Source organism: Ictalurus punctatus, chromosome 13, assembly GCF_001660625.3.
Source record: "Ictalurus punctatus breed USDA103 chromosome 13, Coco_2.0, whole genome shotgun sequence".
NCBI lineage: Eukaryota > Metazoa > Chordata > Actinopteri > Siluriformes > Ictaluridae > Ictalurus > Ictalurus punctatus.
In genome coordinates this window covers 18,088,329-18,115,375 of record NC_030428.2, presented here as the reverse complement: position 1 = coordinate 18,115,375, position 27,047 = coordinate 18,088,329, and the positions used below count along the sequence as shown (strand labels likewise).

General features: G+C 39.5%; 1 protein-coding gene and 1 long non-coding RNA gene across 3 annotated transcripts in view; one reads left to right on the top strand and one right to left on the bottom strand.

Annotated features, from left to right (window-relative positions):
- Window positions 1–1,572: 1,572 nt before the first annotated feature.
- The window catches only part of zeb1b (zinc finger E-box binding homeobox 1b), a 69,788-nt gene continuing 44,313 nt past the window's right edge, over window positions 1,573–27,047 (bottom strand). For both annotated transcript variants that reach the window (XM_017483097.3, XM_047159265.2), the window contains exons 2-8: window positions 23,382–23,540; window positions 13,578–13,733; window positions 10,091–10,293; window positions 9,714–9,825; window positions 7,536–9,238; window positions 6,680–6,860; window positions 1,573–4,212 (exon numbers count right to left, since the gene is read on the bottom strand). In XM_017483097.3, coding sequence (XP_017338586.1) covers window positions 3,482–4,212; window positions 6,680–6,860; window positions 7,536–9,238; window positions 9,714–9,825; window positions 10,091–10,293; window positions 13,578–13,733; window positions 23,382–23,540 — 3,245 coding nt within the window. In that variant the 3' untranslated portion in view covers window positions 1,573–3,481. The remainder of the gene's footprint in view (window positions 4,213–6,679; window positions 6,861–7,535; window positions 9,239–9,713; window positions 9,826–10,090; window positions 10,294–13,577; window positions 13,734–23,381; window positions 23,541–27,047) is intronic.
- On the top strand, window positions 10,256–13,584 carry LOC128634445 (uncharacterized). The gene is made up of 3 exons (XR_008397644.1): window positions 10,256–10,344; window positions 10,797–10,888; window positions 11,223–13,584. It is a non-coding gene; the product is annotated as an uncharacterized LOC128634445 (long non-coding RNA).

Genomic DNA, 27,047 nt, shown 5'->3' with positions numbered 1-27,047 from the left:
AAGGGCTCAGAAATGGCTATATTGTTTAAATACAGACAGGTGACAAATTAAAGGAAAAGAAACAACACAAAGTTTTCTTAGTAAGGTGTTTGGCCACCACTTCAACACGCCTTAGCACAATTATTACTACATGTGTTTGGGACTGTACTGGAGTTATAAAATGTTGAACTGTTCTTCCAAAAGATATTCTGTCAGTTAGTGTTTTGAGGATGATGTCATGATGATTGATGACCATTCAAGAGAATTCTTACAGACATACTAACCGTATTTGAGTATATTCAATCTCACAACCACACATTTACTGCCCATATAAATAAAGTTGATATGCACATGGGGTAATTTCCTAAATTCAGCTAGTGTCACTGTATTTCCTCTAAACTGTTTACGTAGCAGATGTGAAAAGGAGAAACATTAGTAAAATGCAGGCTCTGAAAAATGGGTGTGTGATATGTATACACACACACACACACACACACACACACACACACAGAGGACTCTGCATCAGCTACCATTTAGCTATGCAGTATAAGAGAGAAGGAGCTGGTGTGGCATTGGCATCATTTTCAGACTTTTCATCAGATTATAGATTTGTGCATTACTAATTCATGCTCTCTGGCCCAAAAGCTGCCCTGAAACCCAACCCTGATCAATGGCAATAACCTTGGGCGAGTTCTCAAGGTTAGGAGACTTTTTACTGTCTATCACATCTTTGTTTCTCTTGTGTCTTCTTCTGATACAGGTTCTCTTCCTCCCTTCTCTAGTCTGTATTACCTTCATTTCTATCCTGTAATACACAGGGGTTTGGTCTTACTATCACCTTTAGTATTACAAAAGTCGAATGGGAATAGAATCTAGGAAAAAATAGATTAATCGCAGATTTAGGAGTCCATAGACCGAGAATATGTGCAGTGTGCTGTGTAAAACTGTACTCTTTAATTAATGAAAGTTTCTTCAGGAATAAATACAGCAAACCTGCATCTTATTGTTTTTGTAAATGTTAAATGTGAAATTTGCATAATTTAGACCACTGATCTGTAAAATCATTTCAAGGTCTTAAATATATCCATAAATCAGTGTGTTTTTGTGGCCTTGTTTTTTTCTGTTCTCCCAGAGCTGCTCTGCCTCTTTAAAAAAACAAAACAAAAAAAAAAAACAGAGAAAAGCAGAACCATCAGCTGTTTCTTTATGTTGAATGCTATTAAACTGGAAAGACACCCATCTTCCAACAGTTGTTTGGTCGCAGCTGTATTCCATCTCAAATGTACAAAATTCAGTAAAGTATTTTATTAGCGCCTCTAGTAAAACCTTTATACTGTGGCACTTTTTCCCCCTTAATTCTATAACGTTATACTGCTCCATGCTCCTGAGCTGATTAGTCATACAATTATATAGCTTTTGCTGTACGTGTTCAGCCAAATACCCCCCAAAAAAGTACTGATTTATATTGCTTTTCCCTTTTTTTTGTCTTACCAAAACAAATCAAAGCATATTTTTAAATCGGTAACATTTGATACATTTTAAAATCCATTTAAAGTTTCTTTGTGTGAGAATGATCTCGTTACAGAGAAGCTGTGAATTCTTGATTTTATTTTATTGTGAGACGGGGAGTCTTTAAAAAACAAACCAACCAAACAAAGAAAAAAGAAATCCTATCTATAAAAAATATATAACCACAGATTAAAACAGGGACATATAAAACAAGTTGTGGCCATGCTGTTAACACATTGGCACAAATAAAACATAAAAAACTTCCTCATTGACAACATTTTGGCTTTGTAAAAGAGTAGCACAGTTTTGTGGTTAAGGACGTCTGCACGTGTAGCATACAATTAAATTATCAATGTTCAGTAGCTTCCAAGTCTAGTGGGGAAAGTAACACAATGATGGGCAATGTGAGAAGAGAAATCTCCAATATTTCAAATACTGGGTGTCTGTTTAAAAAAAAAAAAAAAGCAATCAAAGAATTGAAAATGTGAAAATAATACTCTTTCTGTTTTTAAAACACTTCGAAATGCCAGAGAGCTCTCCCTAGCTTTGTATTCATTCATTCTTCGAAATTATTCTTCATACTAAAATATATTATTGTATTAATACAAACTACAATATTGTACACTACATTGTGTAATAAATAACCATAAAGGAAAAAAAATATAAAAAAATAAGACATAAATATAAAAGGTCTCTAAAACTAAACTTATACTGATGAAGAGGGTGAGGAAATAATACTGCCATGACTGCAAACAAACATTACACAATGTTCACTGAGAAACAAACAGAACACAAACTTAATACTGACTGTTATGCAAGTAGGAAAAAAAAAATTAGAGGTGAAAGGTAATGGTGAGTTCATATTTAATACCTGAAGTAAAAGTGAACGCGCAGTTAATGAGATGAAGAAGTGCGTTAAACAGGGGACACAGAAACACTTCAGAGCTGGAAACGTTTTGTTCTTTGATTCCTGACCGTTTGTAAAAATTCATTTGTTCCTTTTAAGAGGCAGGAACAGTCCTTGGGTTAGGACTAGTGGTTCAGGGTCAGGGGTCACAGGTTTGCTACCACACTGGGAACATGCTGTTGAAGAAGACTGTGAAAGAAGTGCACCAGCTCTGTGCAATGGCACTTAACACATGCTTAACTTATGCTTTTGCATAAGGGAGGGTCTGGGGACAGCGAGGGGCAAATTAGACACATGTAACTACTCACATTTCTTTAAATCTCAATGTTGTTTTTCTTTTTTTTTTTTTTTTTTTGGATCTAGGATTGTGTACCACCCCCAATTTTTTTCTTATGTTTAAGGCTCACAGACCACTTCCAAACAAAATAGACAGACAGATGTTGAGCTAGCGTAGACTAGCGTGACACAAGGGTTAGCTTGAGAGTATTAATACTGAAAGGTAGACATTAAACAAGGCCCACAGAGGTGTTCATCCGTAAACTGGGAGAATGGTAGTGCACAGGATCTTTTTTTTTTTTCCTTCATATGCAATAAAATACTGAGTTTTGTTCATTGGCAATAAAAATGTATAGAAATCTCTCCCAACTGTACAGCTTTTTTTTTAAAAGGTTTAAACAAGAGTGACAAAAAAAATTAGTAACACTGATAAAAAGAAACCCAAGGTGTTTTAGTAATAAAACGTTATTAGCTAAAACGTGTCTAGCTTTCAGTCTGTATATGTCATTTTTTTTTCCATTAAACTTTGTATTTATACAAACCATAAACACTGAAAAATGTCCTTATGTGGGAAAAAAAACACTAGTTTGTTTTATCATCAGGCACACAAGGGGTTTTATACACAGTAGTGGGATAAAATGCAACGATAGAGCTCTTGCACTCTCGCGCTCTTCCTTCCTTCCTTCTTTCACCATTTCCTGCAATCCTCTGGAAGCAGCCACATCTGCAGTCTTTGTTCAAATTAGTAAAGTTTTTGTAAAAGTAAGTAGCAAAGTATAAGAGCGAGAAAAGCCCTGATGTGATTTCTCTTCATTTCACATCTCCATTTTCACTGGGTGTGGTTCCTTCATTTCCACCCTCCTCATTCACATTTTCTCCTTCATCCTCGGCTTTTTCCTCTCCTATGTTTTCCTGCATGTCCATCGCTTCTGTGATTTCCGTCTGCTCTTCTTCATCTCCCTCATCATCCTGCATCACAACGACTTTCATCATCTCTCCATCTTCTTCTCCCTCTTCTTGACTTTCCACTGTATCCTCCTCATGTCCTCCATTCTCCCTAACCGCCTCCTCATTTCCTGTGTCCATCTCCTCCATCCTGTACTGCTCTCCGGTGTCTTCCTCATCCTCTCCTCCTTCCTCGCCGATCCTCACCACCTGAATTTCGTCCTCGTCCACCATGCTCCCCGAGCCCATCACGTCTTCCTCCTCGCTCTCCTCGTCCTCTCTGGCACTGCTTCCTCGTTCATCCGAGTCCACCTGAGACGGGGGCGAGGCGGTGGTGCTTGCTGCTCCAGCCTGCTCTTCGTTGGGGTTCTCCTCCTCTTCGTCCCTCTGCACAAGGTTCTGGCCGTGTGCCTCCTTCTTACAGTATGAGTAGCGGTGGTTCATGTGCTGCGAGTAGGAGCCGGAGTGAGAGAAGCGCTTGCCACACTTGTCACACTGGTACGGCTTTTCTCCCGAGTGCAGACGCAGGTGCTCGATCAGGTGGTGCTTGTGTTTGAAAGCTTTGCTGCAGATCCCGCATTCATGAGGACGTTTACCTGCAAGACAAATGGGAAATATTTATTTCACTTCGATACAGTCAACATCGTAATTATTAGCACGCTGCATGAGCATGAACCAAAATGAATAACAAACGCCACGACGCTGATATTTTCACCAGAACACTTTGCATGCATGCAAAGAAAATTCAGCATGCAGCCCAGATTGTTGGCCAAATATGCTAATGGTGCCAGGGGACAAAAAGTCGGAAATGCACTTCGTTTCCAGTTTGTTCTGTTTGTGCAAACTCTCCAAACAGCTTCTTGGAGAGGTGGAATCTAACTGTTCATTTTAATGCATGACAATCAAGAATCAACTCGATTCTGAAACTTTTTGAAACCTTGATGTTTGGCATCTTTGTTTCTCTCTCTTGCTGTGCATGTGGACAACGGAGAGGCTATGCATTATTATTTTTTTTCCATTTTCTCGTGATCGTGACATAAAATAGTTGTTTTCTTGTGATCACTGCTTTTATTGCTCCGGAGGCAGCAAAAGCTTAGCGGAATCCCGCAGCATCATAGACGAACAAATTCATTTTTACTTTGATCAGGGGCTCACTCAAGCTGAAATAGCTTTGCATCTGTCAGTGACTGACAATTTCCACATTAGTGTCCGACACTAGGAGACTGTCGGGTTTACGACTTCATTGCCGAATACAATATAGCAACCTTGGTTCTCCACTGGGAAACCCCTCCCTCAATGTGGAGGTAAAGTCCATCTCTACAGCGGGCAGTTATTAAATTTATGATGGCGAAGACACCAATGTGCATACAACGCCAGTCTCATTCACAAGGTGAGATTTTCTCCTGATAAAATTATGTCGTGAGAAAACAGCTTTTTGTTATGTCAAGGTTATGAAAAAATAAACTTTTGTTACGTCTAAATAACGGGAAAATGAAGTCGTGATCACGAGAAAACAAGAAAATAATAATACTGCAATGCTCATGGGTCAATTCCTGGCAAATGTTGAACTGTTCCAGACTTTTGAATGAATTTTTATTACAATTAATTGTATTTTTGCCTGCTTAGGTATGTATTACCTGACTTATTCTGGGCAGTTTCTTTTATGTTTTTTGCTTCTCTGCATAGTGACGGATGATATGGATTTTACGTGTGTTTAAACTGCAAATGAGTTTGCATTTGTTTTGAAGATTGCTTTTAGGGGCGTCAATAATTTTGCCTCATATGCTTTCTAAGAAAACTTCTAAGGGAATATTTGTATGTTTGAGTTAAGGGTTCATACTCATCAAGGCTCTCATCATTTTTACAGTTAAAGGATGGCAGCCTAAATGTAACTGCATGTCGTGCAATTCTGTAATGAGTCACAATATTGAGTTATCCTGTTACTGGAACAGACTGCTATACGCATCTATTATTCCTGCTGTCTGTGGATGTGAGTACATGTGTAATTTTCAAGCATGGTTAATTGGACTTTAAATAACGACAAGTGTGTTAAATTCAGAAAACGGACAAGAACAACAAATGATGTGTTGCGAATCATCACTTACTCAACTTCAGTCCTGAAAAAAATATCGGTTGTTAACTTGGACATCCCCGAGCCACCTGTTAAGTCTTTTTTAATCATTCTTAGCTGCTATGAGTTGTGTCATTATCAGAATCAGTCTGTGTGTACAAAACGTCCATGTCCAAGAAAACATCCTACAAACGGCATCTAGACTATAAGGTCACCTGATAAAGTGGCTGATAAATTAACGGTGTTATCCACTAATTCCTTATTTTATACATATTTCTTAGGTGGGCGGATGTTCCTTTCAAGCCCTGTTACTAATACTGTACATTTATTTTCCCCTTCAAGTACTGAGTAATTATCACGTGATTAGTCCCATTACATGCAGTCACACACAGGAGATGAGAAATTGAGCATGTTACACAAGCGCTTTAAAAGCTACCATACACAGACTGGCTTATGAAGCTGCTTAGTGACACACACCTCTATATTAATCTCCTTTCCCCCAACTTGCTCACACAGGATTAAGCACTACATGTCATTATGTATCCATGGATAATAAAACCAAACAATGAAAAAAAACAGAGTGTGACAGCCCATGGGCTGGAGGTAAGGGTTATATAAACTGTGGCTTTGGAGAGAGAAGGAAAGAAAATGCACGGTGATGTCATTAGGATGTAGGCTGCTGGCTTTTGGCTCAGTTTCTGAACAGAGAGATGTGAGCAGCTCTTGACTTAACTGAAATCTTATGCTCCCAGAAAGAGAGAAAATTACTAACAGGTTCTAATGTAACACACTGGGTTCCAAGTGAAAAGGTAATGCTTTTGGCCAGCAAATGACAGTGGGAAAATTCACCACACCCTCCTGCTGTTACAGTATAACTGTAACTTGAATTGTTTGGGCAGAATTTCACTTCTAAATCCACTTTTGCAATAAATCTTCTGTCTTGATAAGCAGGGGAATGAGTTGATCTCTGTGTGCATGTAGGGGAAACATACCTGTGTGTTCGTATTTATGCCGAAGCAGCGAGCTGCTCTTCTGGAAGATTTTGTCACACAGGTCACAGGCATATAAGCCATTGTCAGTCTTCTTCATCTTCTTCCTCACCGGCCCGGAGTCTGAGTCTGTTTGCTCCTCCAGCACAGAGGCTGCCTCTGAACCAGCCTCCTGTTTCTCCTCCTACACACACACACACACACACAAACGTGTGTTGCTTTGTTTTATATAATGTGTATATTTTATTCTACAGGTATTTCCACACATCCCATGCAATAAAATCAGTGCAAACGTGAAATCTTGGTGTAACAACTGACTCTATACCACTACTAGGCTCCTGGAGGCCTAAATGCCACTCTTACACTTGCATATAGTATAACTTAGGCTCCTAGTATTACTGTTAGCGTAGACAGAGATACCAAGCTGGCCAGTGATGATAGCTACAATGGCACAAAAAGCCATTATAAAACAATATTAACACTGTCAGGTAATGTAACATAATACCTCATTCCAGATTAGTTTTTTAAACTTAAACTTTATTTATTTGATGCCTTCTGCATATTGTGTAAGTAGAAAAAAAGTTACACTTTAGATGGAAAAAAAGCACAATTTTTTGTCATCAAAGTCTAAACAAATGAGGTTTTCTTTAACTTAACAAAAAAAAAGTTCCACTGAATAACAAATGTGGACAACTAATTCTAGAGATCAGGAAGACTGCATCAAATAGTAGCGATAATCTAGATCATCATATGTTGCTGAGTATAGAAAGCTTTTAAACACTAAAGTGCATTTAATTCTGTTATTTTCAATTAGGAAACAATATTTCACGTCCATGTTTTCTCTAGTTTCAGGTCTCACCTTAACACCGTTGACTTGCAGTATGGCCTTCTGTGGTGTGTCACCCCCTGCTGGGCTGGAGGCTGTAGTGGTGTAGGTGTAGGCTAGCTGTGGGATTAAGATGGTCTGTTTAGTGGTGGTGAGGGTACGCAGACACTGCCCAGGGCCTTGCTTGGTGATAGCCACCAGGGTGGGCAGTTGAGTGGTCACAATGTTCAGGGGATTGGCACTTGTTTGGCTGGCATAGATGGCAGTGCTGGTGCTTGCATTGCTGAGCACTTCCTTCTTTGTGCAAACCAAGTTTAGAGGCTCGTCCTGAGCTGAGTAAACAGAGTGAGCGCTGGTTGTATTTGCTGCTGCTACAGATTTTGGGAGAGACAAATCAAGAGGTCCCTCTCCTTCCTCTGCTGTCTGGGCTGGCACAGGCCCATCTGCAGATAGATTTAGTGGTAAAGGGGATGTGGGGCCATTTTCTGCTCCACTTATCCCAGCTGTAGTGCCCTCTGCTGGGCTACGAAGCTCCATCTCCTCTTCCTCCTCTTGGTTCCTTTTGCTGTCCTGCTCTGACACCGACTTTTGGGTTTCCTCTGGAGTGCCATTAATGTCTATTCCATTAGACTGTTCTTTCTGGGGTGTGGCTGTGGAGATCTCCATTGGAATCTGCCCATTCTGCATCTTCTCAAACCACTTCCTGACAATATCGGTAGGGAGATTGACTGACTCTGATATCTTTGCCAGCGCTTCCTTGGTGGGTTCTGCGTTTAAGGCAAAGTAAGCCTTAAGCAAGGACATAAGGTTCTTCAATGGGGGCTGCCCAGGACACAGTCCGTCAGCATCTTCAGACTTCTCCTCCAAGTGTGTTCCATTAACCTCCTGTTCCTCCTTGACACAGTGTTTGTCTGTTGTGTGATTGTAGAGTTTGCCCTTCTCTTGCTGCCACTCTTCATCCACAGTGATGGTGGTTTTGTCCCTGGTTGTCTTGCTTTTAACCGTCAGGTCCTCAGGTAGTCGTTCAGCCTTGCAGGAGTCTGTATTCTGGCCCACCGGCTCTTTCTTCAAGTTCTGCAGAGCTGCCTGAGCCTGCGAGGGGTCAAGGCTGTAGTTGATTATGATCTTGGTGGTACCATCCTGGTCAACAATGGGAAGACTGATGGCTTGGATGACTTGCTGAGGAGCCTGTGCAATAGCCACTCTGCCAGTGTTTGCAGGCTGGCCTTTGGCCTGGGCATTCTCCAACACCTGCCTGATCACATTCCCATCCACTGCCACCTTCAGCATGTTCTGCAAGTCCCCTAGATTAATGCTGATTGGGGAGACCAGTCCTACAGTGGGGAGGACCACAGCCTGAACTGCTCCCTGTAGGGGTGCTGCTGCCCCTCCTTGGAAAACCCCATTTACTCCTCCAGGGGCAGCTGGGGCAACTACCACAGGCTTGTACTCATAGTCCAATGGCTCAGACTTAATCTGTGTGATAGGGAGCTGCTCCTGCAGGGGTTTACTATGGTCCAGTTTGTCCCGGATCTGAGTCCGGGCAGTGGCAGGGGAGGAGGGCAGGGATGGTGAAGGACACTGAGGGGTTTTGGTGCCTCCTGTGGTTGGCGAGGGTCGAGGTCGGCCATTGACGGAAATGAGGCCAATGCATTTCTTGCTGCTGATATGGGAACTGTAGGAGCCGGAGTGAGAGAAACGCTTTTTACAGTTGGGGCACTCGTATGGCTTCTCTCCTAAACAAACAGAAAAATGCTCTTTTACTTTTGCATACCTAATAATGTTTACATATCTGATGTTACAAAAAACTACATATAAGATCTTTACCTAAATCTTTACACTTTAATTCATGCTAGCATGGTTCTATTTTATACTTAGCTAGAACTATCCCATTCATTAGTTAAATTAAATAGAAGGCTGGAAAAATATCTTCATAACAAATACAAGCACTGAATTGTAAATAAAATTAAGTAAAGGAGACAGTCCAAAAAGCCCAGATGTTCCAGATGAAATCAATTGCTGCACAATTAGTTTCCTTTAACTGCACAATTAACAGCCAGTATAAACACAAGCATGTTTCCTATTTCAGAAGGCTAGCCAGAAAATACATATGCAGAACTTTGGCGGCGCACACTAATGCTGAATTTCCTTATTAACTAACACAAATACACAGACAGACATGCAATGCCAGAAAAACGTTAGTGTGCTCACCACTGTGGATACGCAGGTGTTCTTTCAGGTGGTGTTTGTACTTGAAAGCTTTGCCACATTCAGTGCACTTAAACTTACGGTTTCCTCCACCCCCTGTTTGGGTTACATGCCGCTATAAAGAGACCGAAAATGTGCGTTATACTGCTGTATTTCCATAGGTGTAAATGTTCATAAAATATCAAATGCATTTTAATTTATTTAACATTTTAAGAAATTCATGACACATGAATTTAAAGAAACCTTCATACAGTGAACTTAGGATATTGTAATACTTTACCTTTAAAATAATCTACTCTCTCAAAGAGGCTATACATTTCCAAAAAAGCATGTATTCTGTTATGTATGATGAATTAAGGATTGATGATTAAAAGCAGTACCTGGTCTCTGCCTGCTTTGTGTGCGCTCATGTGTCGGTCGAGCTGTGTACGGTGGGAGAAAGTGTAGCTGCAAAGTGAGCAGCTGAAGTTGTCCTCGCTCTTCTCGTGTCTATACTTTATGTGCTCCTTCAGAGACGTGTAGCGCTTGTAGCCGCGGGAGCAGTAGGGACAGGTGAGGAGCTGAGAAAACGCGTCTGGTGTGCCTGAGAGAGAGAGAGAGAGAGAGAGAGGGAGAGGGAGGCAGAACAAGAGGGGTAAGTGCAAGGACAATGATATGAGTACAAGGACATGTTGCTGTGTGTTTGAGTCTCTCACATAAACACACACAGAGTAACACAAACTGTGTGCTTTGTAAATGAGATGTGCTTTGGAGAGAGACACAAATGAAAATGAACAACTGATTACAGAAAGCCACAGAAACACAACACAACTTTTACTATAGTATAGAAAATGTGTATAACGTTAATGAATATACAAATGAGGCTTTGAATAACTGCATCACCTTGCTGACCCATGAAAAGGCGTAAGTGCATGTGTGAGAGTGCATGTGTACGCGTGTGTTATTGTGTTGCTTGTGAAGAGTGTGAGCTGAAGTAGAGCAGTATGTGAACTTCAATCGTACACTGTAATAGAGAGAGGCCTTTGATGTGCACGGAGTGACAGCTACAGCACAACTCAACAACTCTCTGTCTCTCTAAATCCCAAGATCTTCAGCACAAAGAAAGAGAGGAGCCGAGGAGAAATGAGGAGAAACAAAGGAAGAGGAACGGTCGCTTGGTAATCACACAAATCAAAGAGGTGAGCTATTGCCTGAGAATTAGCTGGGGAGGAAAGCACTCTTTTGAAAGGGGTAAAGAAGACTGGATTAATACATTAGACTTGAATAATATGAAATATTATATTAATTAAATAGTCTTCTGGTGAGAAGCAATTTACACATTAATATAGATCAAATTAGACATTTATTAAATCGGCTTCATATTCATCATGTCTAGATGACTTAACTTGACACTGTAACTGTTAAATTATTTGCCAATTTGCCATAGTTATGCATTGCTATAGAGTGCCTGCAAGTAAGTTGAACTGCCTAATAATCACCTCAATCTGCATTAATCGTCTGAATTATTCATAGGTCAAACTGTGAATAAGAATTGAGGTGCACCTGCCGAAGGTTGCTGTCTACCTCTATCCAAACGTCCCACAGGTAACATATTACCTGTTAACAGGTAACACATTAAACTCCTGTAGTCAGGTGAATCGCTCCCACACACAGACATGAGAAACTCTCTCAGGTATGAAAGATTTGCTCAGGTGCTGCATTTCCCCACTTTCTGTTCAAATAGGTGTAGTGGAAATTTCAGTGTCATCAAAGGCAAGCTATGTGTTTTGAGGTGTGTACCTGGGTGAGAAATTTGTGCTTCACTGTGACTCTGAATTCAAAATAGACTGTGTGTTTGGGCATGTGTACATACAGTCCCCAACGAAACTACTGGAATGGCAAGGCCAATTCATTTGTTCTTTGCTGTAGATTGAAAGTTTGAGATCAAAAGATGAATATGAGAAGAGAGTTTAGAATTTCAGATTTTATTTCCTGGTATTTATATATAGACGTGTTAAACGACATAGAACATACCACATTTTGTATCAGACCACCCAATTTTAGGTGAGAAAAAATATTGGAACATGCGACTGACAGGTCTTTCTTGATACCCAGGTGTGCCCTGTTAGATTGATTTGTTTAAACAATAAATAGCTCTGAACATCTAATCTTGGTTTTAGCCTTCAGTTTCACCTGTAAAGACTGCAGTTGTTGTTAAAAAGATAAGCCGATATGAAGGTCAGAGAGCAAGAAAAGGGAGAAAAGCAAGCCATTTTGAAGCTGAGAAAAGAGGGGAAAATCATTGCATTGCACAAACATTGGGCATAGACAATACAATAATTTGGAATGTCCTGAAAAAGAAAGAGACCACTGGTGTACTGAGCAACAGACATGGGACGGCCAAGGAAAACTACAGCAGGTGATGACAGAAACATTGTGAGCGCTGTGAAGAAAAACCCCAAAACAACAGTCAGTGACATCACCAACAACCTCCACAGGGCAGGGGTGAAGGAATCACAGTCCACTGTTGGAAGAAGACTTTGAGAGCAGAAATATAGAGGCCATAAAACAAGATGTAAACCACTCATCAGCAGTAAGAATCGGAAAGGCAGATTGGAATTCACACAGAAATACAGAGATAATCCACAAAAGTTCTGGAACCAAGATTAATCTCTACCAAAGTGTGGAGATAGAATGGGTCTGCTAATGATCCCAAAAATATGAGCTCATCTGTGAAACATGATGGAGGTAGCGTCATGGCTTGGGCTTGCATGGCTGCTTCTGGAACGGGTTCACTAATATTTATTGATGATGTAACGCATGATTGTAGCAGCAGAATTAATTCAAAAGTTTACAGGCACATTTTGTCTGCCAATTTACAGAGAAATGCATCCAGGTTAATCTGGAGGAACTTCATCATGCAGCAAGACAACGACCCAAAACACACTGCTAACACAACAAAGAACTTCATCATGGAGGAAAAGTGGAAGGTTTTAGACTGGCCAAGTCAATCATCAGACCTTAACCCAATTGTGCATGCATTTCACCTCCTGAAGAGGAGACTGTAGGAAGAAACTCCCCAAACTCAGGTCCTGAGTTCAAATCCCAACACTGCCAAGCAAACTGCCACTTCTTGGCCCCTGAGCAAGGCCCGTAACCCTCAACTGCCGTTCAGTTGTGTTAAAAAATATATATAAAAAATATATATAAAAGAAGAGAAATCTGTAAGTTGCACTAGATAATGGTGTCTGCCAAATGCCATAAATGCAAATGTAAGAAGCTGCAGTAAAAGCCTGGAAAAGCAACACAAAAGAAGAAACCAACAATTTTGTGCCAATGTGTCACAGTCTTGATGGAGTTTTTGCAAGCAAGAGATATGCAACCAAATATTAAGTGTTATTTACTTTAATTTACTTCAATACTTATCTGTTCCTATACTTTTGCTCACCTAAAAATTGGGTGATCTGACACATAAGGTTCTATGTTTCATGCTGTTTAGCACATCTAGATGTAAATACCAGAAAATAAAAAGCTGAAATCCTAAACTCTCGTCTAATATCCATCTTTTAATCTCAAACCTAAATGTCTTTGGCATACAGTACAAACAAATGAATTGGCCTTGCCTTTCCAGTAGATTCGGAGGGGATTGTATCTTGGTGGGGACCAAATGTCCCCACAAGGATAGGAATATTTGACAGTTTTGACCTTATAGGGAGATTTGGCTGGTCACAAAAGCTGCAGTTTTTATTTCCTTTTAGTTACTGAAATTAAGGTTTAGGTTAGGTTAAGGTGTAGCATAGCATTAATTAGCCATATTAATAATTATGTTAATGGAAGGTCCTCACAAGGTGTGTGTGTGTGCATGTGCGTATGTGTGTGCCTGTGTACCATTCTCATCATGGCCGCTGGTCTCCGGTGTTCCTTGGCGTGGTTCATCTTCTGGTGCCTCTGGGAAGATGACGGCAGTGTCTCCCTGCTGAAGCATTTCCTCAACAAGAGCATCCCTACTTCTCTCATCCTCCTCTGACACACATTCTTCTTTCACTACAAAACACACACATACACATAATTACTCTTGTTCATTCTTGGCCATTAAAGCCATGCCCATATCTCCCTGTAGTTCTTGCCCGTTGTCCCGCAGAAGCTAAGCAGGGTTGAGCCTGGCCAGTAGATGGTTGGGAGACCTCCTGGGGGAAACCTCCCAGTATAGTGACAGGGACAAGATACTGTAAAAACAGCACCGTCTTTCGGATGAAATGTTAAACCGAGGTCCTGAATCTCTGTGGTCATTAAAAATCCTAGGACACTTCTCGTAAAGAGTAAGGGTATAACCCCGGTGTCCTGGCAAAATTCCTCCATTGGCCCCCTAATAATCTCCATCCTGGAATTGGCTACATCTCTCTCCTTTCCTCCCCATCAGTAGCTGGTGTGTGGTGGGGGTTCTGGCGCACTATGGCTGCCGTTGCATCATCCAGATGAATGCTATACACTGGTGGTTGTTGAGGAGATTTCCCCCATACAATGTAAAGTGCTTTGAGTGTCTAGAAAAGCACCATATAAATGTAAGGAATTATTATTAAAGGTGCAGTTTGTAATGTTTAGAAATGTTTCTAGAACTATATTAATCCTATTGCTTTATAGACAGTTTACTCCATTGCAGTGAAGTGGATCTGCTGTATTTATTTTTTATTCATTTACTGACCCTGAAAATTTGATTTTGCAGGATGTTTCCGTTAACAATAAAACAAAACATGACATCATGAAAGCTGGTGTTAGGCTTTTGACGTTCCACAAAGCTCATTTGGAACCATCTCAATACCTGTAAATCATGGTATAATAATACCATATCTAACATACTTGGTTTATTTCCAGTACTAATCTAACCCACCTGATTCAGCTAATCAGTGTCTCGTAGAGCGGCTGAACATTAGAGCCAGGTGTGTTCGATTAGTATGTAAACTGAACTCTGCATGACCATTACATCTCCATGAATATGTAATGGGTACTCAGCTGAATCTGATGATGGATGCAAGGTCTGCCTACATCGGTCATGAAACTCCCCACCACTCGCCCACATTCACCTGACTATGCTAATTAGCTTTCCTTCCTTGTTGGGGAGGAGATATCATTAGAGAAGTCAGGCTGCATTGTGCTGGGATGAAAATACTTTCAGATACCTGGCTGGCCGTGGTGCTCTTTATGTCTCAGAGAGCAAGAATGACATGAATGCTGTCACTTTGACCCACTGCATGAATTCATACATCAGCCTCTGCAGCATCAGTTTGAGTTTCCAGCTTTGCAATGTGGCGCTAACGATTAATCCAATCTAAATATTGTATTATACTTGCTTTTAACTACATGCACGTGTATACACGATGGCTTTCACATGTATCTTGCAGTCGTGGCTCAGAAATGAATGCTACCTGTCCATGTCCGTGTCATGCAATACCATGAACAGTGGGGGCACTTTAATATGATCGGACATCGTGTCGGGACCAAACTGAGATTTCATGTAATGGCCTAACATACCATTTACACTGATGATGCTGCAACTATTTCTGCCATCTATGCAAGATAAACAACAGTAACCTTCTCCACTGTTGCCATGTTCATCGGAAGAGATAGTTAAAGAAGAACTGATGTTTTGGCCCTACAGTGCCTCCTAGTGGATATAGCTTTGAATCCTCCAGATACACATAAGGTATGCAGACAACTATGTGAACAATGCTGCTCATTAATGAAATTGAAGTATATTTGCAGCTTCTTCAATCTGCCATTGAAGGGGGGAAAAAAGCAATCTAGCCACCAATTATGTATTCTCTAATAATAGTGTTGGGTTTTCACTTAGTTCCTCTAATAAAACTCAAATGCACATCATTAGTTTTCTAGAGAATGCTTAAACTGCAAGAGCCAAGGTGACATCACCTGATTTCTTCAATAAGCTCTCTTTCCTTATCAGCCAACACTGTAGTCCTCGAGTGACGAAATTGATATACATTTATACTGGTGATGCAGGGTTTTTTTTTTTTTACTGGACAAAGCTAAATGTGCATTAAAGCCATAATCCAGGAGATGTCTCAGAGTCAGATACAATACAACAAAGTGTGAGATGCTGATGCATTACACATGAATGCTGTTTATCAGAGAGCGAGAGAGAAAAGAAAAGCAAAATGTGCGTGTAGGTTTTCAACACATAATTAGAAGATCAATGTCATAATTATAAAATCAAAGTCACACAGGCAAGAGACACTTAGCCCGCTTATAAAACAAACAAAACAAATTAGTCCTGAATAGCTAACGCAATCTCTCGATTTCCCAATATCCCTTAATGCACAAACTGTGCTCAACCTCCTGTAAAATGAACTGCTTAATTGGAGCACTGTGCTCTACTTCTTTATCGCTCACTAACGAGAGAGAATGAAGAAATGAAGGCTTTGGGAAAAAGCAAGCCTGGAGGCTACATATGTGTATCTCTGCCTGAGCTCTGCACTTTCTCATGCGTGCACATTCGAAATGAGTCCGCAATGTCAGCAATTACAACTAATGGCATTCGCTCGCAACTCAAAACAACATTTGGAACACCTGAGGACAATTGTGCATTTGGGCGTCAGAACGATTTAAAGAGATGTATGTATGTGGGCGGTTGGGGTGAGAAAATAAACACCATCTCTGCCTCCTACTTCATCAGTGACTCTATGTTAGACGGGTGATGTACAATGGCAGTGTGCATTTGTCCAACATGCAAGATTTTTTGCAGGGTCTTTATCAGGGAGAATAAAGAAATGGTGCTGTAAGATGGGCAAATGCTTACAGTGTGAAAAGGGAATTTATAGATAACATAAAGCACAGATTTCCCATGCACAAAGCTATACATGAATAGCCTGAAGAAGATGAGAGAAACAGCAATTGGGCCATTTTTAGAAAACCCATTTCCTTATCAGATGCTTAGGAGGTGAAATGATCACCAGTAAGGTAGTCATCTCACTGCCTGCATGAGACAGATAGTTTTCCACTATGAACTTTACGGTTTTTAAGATTGCTGTTTTTGTTGTTCTGCTCTGGTTCTTTATGACTTGTTCTACAGTGACAGGACACCATCTTGTACGAGTGCAACACCCTAATAAAATGGCCATGAATGTACAACATAACAGCCCTTGGGGTGCATTGTAAAACCCAGCAACGTGTGTACGGCTGTTTGATGCAGTGTTGGTTATACAAAGGGAGCACGATGGTGCAGTCGTCAGAATGACACTTATTGAAAAGGTGCAGACAAACAGTGCAGGCTGCATTCAAAAGGAAATTCACCTTAAAAAAAAAAAAAAAAAATATATATATATATATATATATATATATATATATATATATATATATATAAATAAAATAAAACATTTTATTTGACTGGAGCAACAGTAAAATGTGCCCTCAACTGTGGGGAGTAGAGATTATTGATCTTTTGTGCTAATTTGTGAAACTTTTGCATTATGTCCAGATACATCTTTCATGTTATAATACAGTCATGTGAAAAAATAAGTACACCCCAATGATCTTGTTATTTTTTTGTTTATTTGTTTTACATATTTGGACAAGCAAACATTACATCCTCTTTGAAACAGTGCCTATCAATAAAGTTGATACACTCTATAAAATTTACATTTTGTTTTAATTTTAACAATGTAAATTAACAAAAAACAGATTAGTCACATGGAAAAAGTAAGTACACCCCTACATTTATCACACCGTCAAATCCATAAAATTAAAATCAGGTGTTGAAGATTGGGTGCCAGTGATTAGAACCTGCTTAGTCTTATTTATACCCCTCTCATAGGTAGTGTTTGGTTTCCCTTTGCTAGTGAGGTGTGTGGTGCCATCATGCCAAGATCTAAAGAGTTCTGTAAGGCTTTCAGAAAAAAGGTTGTGGATGCCTAGGAGTCTAGCAAGGGATTTAAAAAGATCTCCAAATATATTTGATATACATCACTCCACTGTAAGTAAAATCATCTACAAGTGGTGCAGATTTCAAACAACTGCTATTGATATTACTGTTCAATAAATGATTGAAAACAGCAGGTCAATTAGTCAGTTGAATACATATTTTAGATGAAAAATTATTTAATGGTTTAAGCAAGTCACAAACATCACAAAGATTTAAAACTTATGGTTTAAGTGGTTCTTGAATAATTCAATCATAATAGTCTACTATATAAAAGGTCACTACTGGAATTATACTGTACAAATTACTTTTAATTCCGTCTTTAGTTTAAGTCAACTAGCATTATGGGATGATTGGCTGACCCTGACATTCTTGACTGGCTAGATTGTTGCTCCATTTATATTCAAAGGTCAGGGTTTACTAAATATCACAACCAGAAAAAAAAAAAATTGACCCGGATTTAAATGATCATGATGCTGATTGATGAACCAACACTAGTATTTACTGGTGTTTCCTGAAATTCTGCTTTAGCTATAAACTTTCTTTTTGGTACTTTACTAGTTTAATCTCCAAAAGTATAGCGAAGACAGGAGGTAAAACACCACAGGCGTTGGCCTGCCCTGTATACGCTTGAGTTTAAATCACATATTCCCATGAACTTCTCAAACTCAACTAGTCCATTTATTCAAATACAAGACCACGAGCGACCGATCCCAGCGCTAAAGAAAGACCTGGCCACCTTGAACAAAAAGAGAAAACATGAACAGAGCTTACAGCATATGGTTAGTGTAATGTGGTTTGAAGGCTGCAGTTGTACACAAGTCCACTTCCTCTCCTGCTTACACACACCCCGGTGAAGGTAAAAGATCAAAAAGCACGAGAGTGGATTATTTCATATAATGCAAAGATGAGTATGAGTCAGCATACCACTTTGATGTAAAATCATTCTACGGAAAGTACGAAGGTGTTTTTTTTTTTTTTTTTTTTTTTAAAGAATTGTTTTTTAAGCACCGGATGTATAGAGTTTATGTTGCAGAATTTTTGCATAGGGCTTTTTGTTGTTCGTATTTTACTCACAGAATATAACAACTAGGTGTGCCAGGTATAATCTAAGCATCCATTTTGATTGATTCATAATTAGAAAGCCTTTAATAAGACTTAACCTCAAATACTACACTACCAATAAATCTTCATCCTGAACTGAGGATTTATTTTCTTTAAAAAAATGGAATGATGAACAATGATAACTTTATTTCTACATTTCCCAGAAATAATAGCCTTCATATTGTGTCAGGATCCTACTGGAAGTTCCCCATGACTCACCTTCTTGCATTTCTTACAGTACACTGTGTCAAGACACTAATCAAATTAAAAGGTCTTCCCTGCTGTACTAACTGAGCCTAATATACTGTCCATTCTACAAAGGGTTTTCAAGAAAAACACACATTCTTTTAACCTGATAGCACACACACATCATCTTTAAACTGAGATTATAATAGTCCATTACTACAGAGTATCTATAAATAAATGAACAAGCAAATTCTCCTGTTAAAGAGAAATGTTATTTCATTACATTGTCAAGCACATGAAAATGAACACATTAATGTTGAGTTAATGATGCCACTTCAGAGTTAAAGGCCATTGTGTTGCCTGCCATGTCTTCCCAAAGATAGTGTTGGTGGTTTCTCCACACAGCTGCAAATGCAATTAGCTAGTTAACTGTGCTGGGTAAAATGGACTTGTTAACGTGAACACACCTGGTTTGAATTAGACAGTTTAGGCTATAATAGGCTGCTCAGTTCTGTGTGCTGTTGTGTGGAGCGCTGTTGTGCTGTATTTCCATGTATGTCTGTAGAGAAACGAAGATGATGCACATCCAAAAAAAAAACTAAAAAGAAATGTATTCAACCAGATTGAAGGCATTTAGGGTGTTTTATGTGTGTAGTAGACAAGGAAAATCTTCTACATAGTGAAGTATGTATTGAAAACTACAGGTTTTCTTGAACTGAAGTATGTATTCTTTGGCAAATATCTTATCTAGAATGATATTCTAACATTTTAAAATCTGGCTAAATCACAGAAAGTGAAAAAGGAGAAAATTACACTTAATGATTTGATTCTGCTCACTTTCATTAAGCATTTTATCCGGGTTAGGGTCATGGTGGATCCTGAGCCTATGCCAGGAACACTGGGCATGAGATAAGAATATGCCCTGAAAGGGATACTAGTCCATCACATGGCAAATTAATTCCAATTCCACTTAAATAGGCCAACATAATGATTCACCAAATGCACCTGATTTCATTTGCATTTAATTTTACATGTAATAAATAAAATATAAAAATTATAAATTTGTTTATACAATGTTTATCTTTAAACCCACCTTTATTCATAGCCTACAGTCATTTTTCCAACCATGTGTGTTAATCTGCATCCTAACAAGTTCAGAAAGATAAACATTTACTCCTGGTGAAATATGTTTGTTTTCTAAATCACACAGATCTGCTCTTTTTTTAAAAATATGTTTTTCTTTCCCTGAGCGGTGAGCCCTCATTTATCAATGATATTTGCACAGGTATTTTCACTGTACATAAAGTGAGTATATGAACAACACAAAATGTGGGCTTTATTAAAATGATAAGTGTGTATATTTACACACAGCTTGTGTTTGCAAAGCGCACAACAGTGGAAAATAAACCTTGATTGAAATGTGTTACCTGAAGGGGACTTGTTTGGACTGTTAATAATTTGAATCATCTATGCAATACATTACTACTTTTCAGTTATGTTTAAATACTCACACATTGATGTATATGCTAAAATACATAAAAGGTTAACAGTACTGGTGTGTTAAAAAAATGTGATCTATCTTGCTTCTTTGCTGAATTTAGAGAGCACATATAAGGAACCAAACCAATTTAATAGCTGTAAATTCTCTGTGGTTTATCACCAGATAGTCATTCCCCACACCATTACATCACACCACCAACTTGCATTTTTTTCCATCAGTGATCCAAGTTGGAGAGGGAACCAATGTGCAAAGTAATACCCATGCACAAGTTTTACAGATGTCAACACCTTGATTACATTGTTGTTGCATCAGAATGGCATCAGAATTCAGTTATATTAATCCCAACGGTTTCTCCTCTTTTACTGATCAAAATCGAAATACCTGCTTCAGGAAGTTTCTTTTGTTTGCAGGTTTCCCAATGGCAAAAGCAAAATGTCAGTCCTTTGTTTAAGTTACCTTTAAAGTGATTTATACCTACACTCTTGGCCAAAAAAAAGGGTCAAGGCCAAAATGTTAAAACATTAAACTTTTAATGGTCTTAACAAGAAATCATAGATCTGGAACTTTGCAAGAATTAAACAAATAGATTAAGTAACTTGGTATGTGATAGTTTTTCCCATTGATTTCTTTAAATGTTTAAGCCTTATGGGTAAACTTGCAGAAATGTTGTCATTTTATTTTAATTTTGTATACCCAGTCATGTTAGCTTGAATTTTACATCAAACATTTTAATCATTATCATGAGTTTACCCTTGTGTACAAGAAGTCTATATAAGTGAATTTCCCAGTTTCTAGCTTTTCCCCACTGCAGCAAAAGTAAATGAGCAAATCGTGGCCCAGGAGGCCTCAGGAGTGCATTTGTTTCATTCTTGCTAATTTTCCGGCCAATGATTTGTCGTTAAGACCATTAAAAGCTTCATATTTTGCCATTTTGGGCTTGGCTCATTTTTTGCCCCTGAAGTGTACCATATACGGTTAATTGTGGGTGTGTCTATATTTAAATGAGCAGTGAAATGCACAGGGTGGCTACCAACAATTGGTATTTATTGCACTTATTTCCCTCCTCTTATGCATTTGATCTATCCCTATTTTACTGTGCACATGAGAATTCTGAAGTTTATACATGAGGATCAATTTAGAATATGTTCAATACAATGCTGATAAATGAGGTCCCAGGAGCTCGGATCAGCTACATATTAAACACACATTCTTTTACCTACTGCATATGCATGTCAAGGCCCCTTTTCTGGAGTATAGGGTTTTTTTTTTTTTAATGATGTGATGATTTGAGATGTCTGAAAGTTTCCAAATCACACTAGAAAGCTTGGGTCATTTGGAGTAAATGTTTTGCCAACGGGACTTGGGAATGTATAATTTACGAATTGTGAAACCATCATAAAATCTTTGTAAACACTCCAAGAAAACACGCTAGGGAATGTAGCCCGGTTGGAGAAGGGTGGGGGGAGGCAGCAAGAGCATAAGCTCTCCTCCCTCTTCTTTCTCAATTTCAACAGCTATTTAGTTTTGCAAGACTGGAATAAAGCCACCTTCTTTTGATCCTCAGGTCGCTTGCTTAACCATTTCCCAAAAAGGTCTAATGTGTGCAGTCTGAATGCCTGTGTACATGGGTACCAGAGTGAATTTTGACACCGGGACCATTTTTATTCCCTTAGACCCCTATCTACTTTGTCTTCTTTACCTTTACAGAGTCTCTGCTTGTGCAAGGACATGTGGTTGGACTGTGAGCTGACAGCACAGAGTAACTGATGAACTGGAAAAATGCCTGTGTAGCCACTGTACCGTCACTGATAATAGAAGAGGTGTGGTTTCATTCTGGGGAAAATTAGAGCCGACAGCATTCAAGAAGGCAGCGATTGCTTTTAATCATGATGATTGAGCGTGAGCAAGAGAGTGTGAGTCTCTGTTATAAAGACTAGAAGATGAAGGTATATGGGGGTGAGAAGAGGCTTTAAAACAAACACGGAGCCCACAGAGAGTCAGTCTGCCTGCCTCTGCTCTAGGTAGGGGGAGAGAAAGGCGAAAAAGAGGATGGAGAGCTTAAAGAGCAACAAGGGAATGAGGGGGAGAGGCTGAAATTTGAGACGATTGAGTCAATACTGTAGACCTGATACTGCTAATGAATGTTTTGAGTTATGAGCATATGAGTTATGGGTAGAGTAGGCAGAGAAGTGTGTATATCCCAACTTGCATACATAATATCCTGACAGACCAATTTCTGAGATTTAGCCATATTAATTAAATAGAATAAGAAGAAAAAGGATGAATGAATTCAGATCTGTCAGTGAAAACTGATATATTTTATTAATGTCGCTTGGGGAAAAACTGCACATTTCTTTTCTTTAATTTCCCCACTCCAGTAAGTTGCTGTGCTAGTAATGGTTGTGAGGCCAGTATATTTAGTTATATTTACGACCCAATACGACTCATGTCAGTGGTTAAGACACTGGGCTACTGATCGGAAGGTTGTGAGTTCAAACCCTAGCACTGCCAAGCTGCCACTGCTGGGCCAATGAGCAAGGCCCTTAATCCTAAACTGCTCAGATGTATAAATGAAATAAAAATGTGCGCCACTCTGGATAAGGGCGTCTACCAAATGCCGTAAATGTACACACACTAACTGAATACACTCTTTTTACTGTAAAAATCTACTCCACAGCAGCTCAGAACCTCCCTAAACACTAATGTCACACACACCCTCATTCATCAGCTAACAGCTAATGGCCAGGAATTCTGGTGTTTAGTGCTACACTATTTGTAAAAAAAAAAAAAAAAAAATTGCTAATGCCTGATAAACACAAGCGTTTCATCTTCCATCAAAAAGAGAAATCTTGGACACTGAAAATATATCTTCTGTGACAGAAGTGAAGTATTTTATGTTAATATTAGTTTACTAATTTATTCAAACCTGCAATTACTTTCCTCTAAAAAATACCACTAGCTGGAATGTTACCTTCATCCCATCGGTCGTCAGGGCCGTTGGCGTCATCATCATGGGCAACACTCTCACCGTCAGCTCCATCCATGGGGGTTGCATCTTCCTCCACGATATGGAGCTTATCTTCATCATCAGAGTCTGACTGGCCTTCCAGTACATTGCTGTAGTTACTCACTGCACAGAGAGAGAAATAAGAGGGAAAACATTACAGAGAGGTGTTTATAAAATGGATGCATTAAGGGACAAATACAGTACATAACCTTTTAGAATATATACACAGGAAGTTGTCTGAGTGAAAGAGTAAAGAAAGAGTAGATTCATGAGGTGGAATGTTGGATCAGGGCTGTCACAAGTTGATTTTACTTGATAACGGTAACCATATAGAAAATGACTGTGTTATATTGGTTTTTTGGAGTTTTTTTTTTTAGAAGGGTGAAGAGAACAGGTGGCCAGTATAAGTCAAAATCAATAAAAAATCAATCAAAATGTTGTCATTTAGTTCTACCCAGACTGAACCAAATTCCACCTTGTGCAGCTGGCTGCCAATTAGACAACATCGCTCATGTTACAGTAGCAACCCTCTTCAGACAATTCTCTGTTTAATTTAGTTACTGCAGTCTCAGCTGTCAAATGTCACACAATAAGTATTAAAATCATATTAATCCCAATTGATTTCATTCATTCATTCTTCCATAACAGTTTTAATCCTGATGGAGGTAGCACTGAACACTAGGAACAAGGCGGGAATAGACCCTGGATGGGATGCCAGTATATCGCAGGACACCATGCACACACACATTCACACACTCATTCACACCTAGTGACTATTTTGGAATAGCCAATAAACCTACTGGCATGTTTTTGGGAGGTGGGAGGAAACAGAAGAACCAGGAGCAGTATATTTGAAACGCCATACAGGCATTAACGTGATCTCAGGATTGAACTGGGGACACTGGAGCTGTGAAGAAGCGACGCTTCCCACTGTACCACCATGCTGCCTTAATTCTACTGTAGCTTATCATATTTCAAGCACACTACATTTACAACATTAACCTCACAACACTGATGTTACTTCTTATGAGAAAAGTGGAAAAAGTGATCTTCTAAACTAGAATCCTTTAAAGAAGCTATAAAGATAGTTGATCATGTGTAGTCACGATTCACTAAGAGCTGTTGTGTGTATGTATGTTCATTCATAACACAACAACCTGAATGTGCTCCTCACTTTAATAAAAACCAAGGAGACTTATTAGTCAAATCTGGTTCGGTGGCATATAATTGGATCAAATACCTGCAAACCTTGTAGGACTTGTTTTATCAGCTGAAGTTAGAGGGGTGATATATTCATCGTTTCAGCCTCGTGTTACCACAGTGTTAGAGACTGATGCCACATGGGTAATTCAATGTATATCTTATGTTTATAAAGCAAACTGGATAATAGCATGCAAAATGAATTCAGGAAACTGCTGCAGTCCTGGTACATACAAAATATTCATAGAGTACTAGTTTGTAAGTATGACTTCTTGACAGTCACCCCAGTGTTCCATTATCATTCCACATCTGATCTCTGCCCTCACTGTTTTCATACTACTAAATCTGTTATGTCTTTTTAGATAGATAAGACTAAGCAGCATCGATTTGTTGGAGCTGACCTTAATTAGCAGTGTGTGTGTGTGTGTGTGTGTGTGTGTGTGTGTGTGTATGCGTATGTATGTGTGCAGAAGTGAGCGTGCTTGGCTCAGCATGATGTGACATTCTATTAGAAGAGGGAATGATGGAGCGATAGCCTCACCTAACGAGTTCTCATTCGTTAAGGTAAGTGCTGGCTGAACGGAACTGGAACAGAGCTGGCAGCATAAATCACACTTAAAGACTATGTTTTGTTACCATCAGCAGTACGGGAAAGATGGAGTTGTGAAGACGTAACATAAAATATATTATAAATTATATCCTGATATAAGAACCTATGAGGTTCTTAGCTTGGTTTCTGAACATAAATTGTACTGAAGCTCAGTCAAGAAAATAGGATTTTAACCCTGAAGACTACCAGAAAGATAACACATAACTACACAGATTTACAAATATACTCCAGTTCTTATTGTTGACCTGACAGTCTTGCTGAGTTTAAAGCAATATGGAAGCATTTGTGGCCATCAGAGGAGTTCACATGTTTACTAGCTCGGACAAACTCCCGATTCCTGTTTACAGAGAAAAGAGGACACGACAGTCAGGAAATGAATGTGGATATGAAGAAAGTCTATAGATGTGTGAGGGAGGGAGGGAGGGAGGGAGGGAGGGAGGGAGAGAGAGAGAGAGAGAGAGAGAGAGAGAGAGAGAGAGAGAGAGAGAGAGAGAGAGAGAGAGAGAGAGAGAGAGAGAGAGAGAGAGAGAGAGAGAGAGAGAGAGAGAGAGAGAGAGAGAGAGAGAGAGAGAGAGAGAGAGAGAGAGAGAGAGAGAGAGAGAGAGAGAGAGAGAGAGAGAGAACCCTGGTTTGAGATAAGTGAGTGGCTGAGCCAGATAGTGTACATTCACTAAAAACAGTTCCTCCCTAAAGATTATACCCTCCAGTCCTGTAGTCTTTCATTAGATTACACTTGTAGGACATTTACTCAATTTGAGAAGAGTTAAGGTGTTTTCCCTTTACCTTTCTTTCATGGTGCATAAAAACATACACGCGCTAAAGTGTATTTTGATGATAGAAATAGAATAGAAAAGGTGTTAAAGAAAGTGTGCATGAGAAATTGAAGGTGTGCCAAAGCACCTCCATATTTTTACCCACCCCCTTCATCCCATTTCTCTTTTCCACTCATCTAAGTACCTCTCTCCATCCCGGCCAAATCAATTTTCCTTTTAGAGGCGCAAAGTCAGCACAGGGCTTGGCTATGGAGCCGAAACTCACACACACATACACACGTCTCCACTGCTCGCCCTAATACATTTACATTAAGCTGATTTTGTGCTTTTTATCCCTTGTACTTTTTCTTCAGTTCTATCTCCCACTCTAACCTACGCTCTTTTAATGCTGTTAGCAAATCTGGCCAATCTCTACACTTGCCCTCTTCTCTATCTCTTTTTTCTTCTGTCTCGTGCGGATGAATCTGCAGGATTTAGTATGTCACTCTTTTCAATCATGCATGCACGGGCTCTAATGTTCATGCACATTAAATAACTAACACATCCACATGCACTGTCTCAAACACTATGCAAAACTACACTTCCCATCAGGCAGTGCAGACAAGGGGCACTTTAAATGTGTAAGATGGGGTGTGGGTGACTGATCCGTGACAAATTCTTGCAGGCTGAGTTACACTGTCATGCCTGAGAGCGTTCATTACCGCCTCTAGGAGCTACACGGAGGAAAAGTGACTAAACAAATACTCGATAAGAGAAATGGCCAACATTAGTTTGGCGACAAACAGAGAGCGCTACACAGACCCAACGGAAAGCAGGGGTCATTAAGCATGGCATATATTACGACTTGGAAATGTTAAACACAAAAACAAAGTGTCACTCTTGTTTTTTTCCACAACACTGTAGAGGTGACTGCATCAAAGAGCAGCACTGTACACTAATTTTGCATACCTGTTCAAGCGCCAAATCCCATGTGGGCACCCTGTTATAAATAACACAGCTGTTTACTGACAAACGGCTCTTACTGGCATTATATACTGTACATCGTCA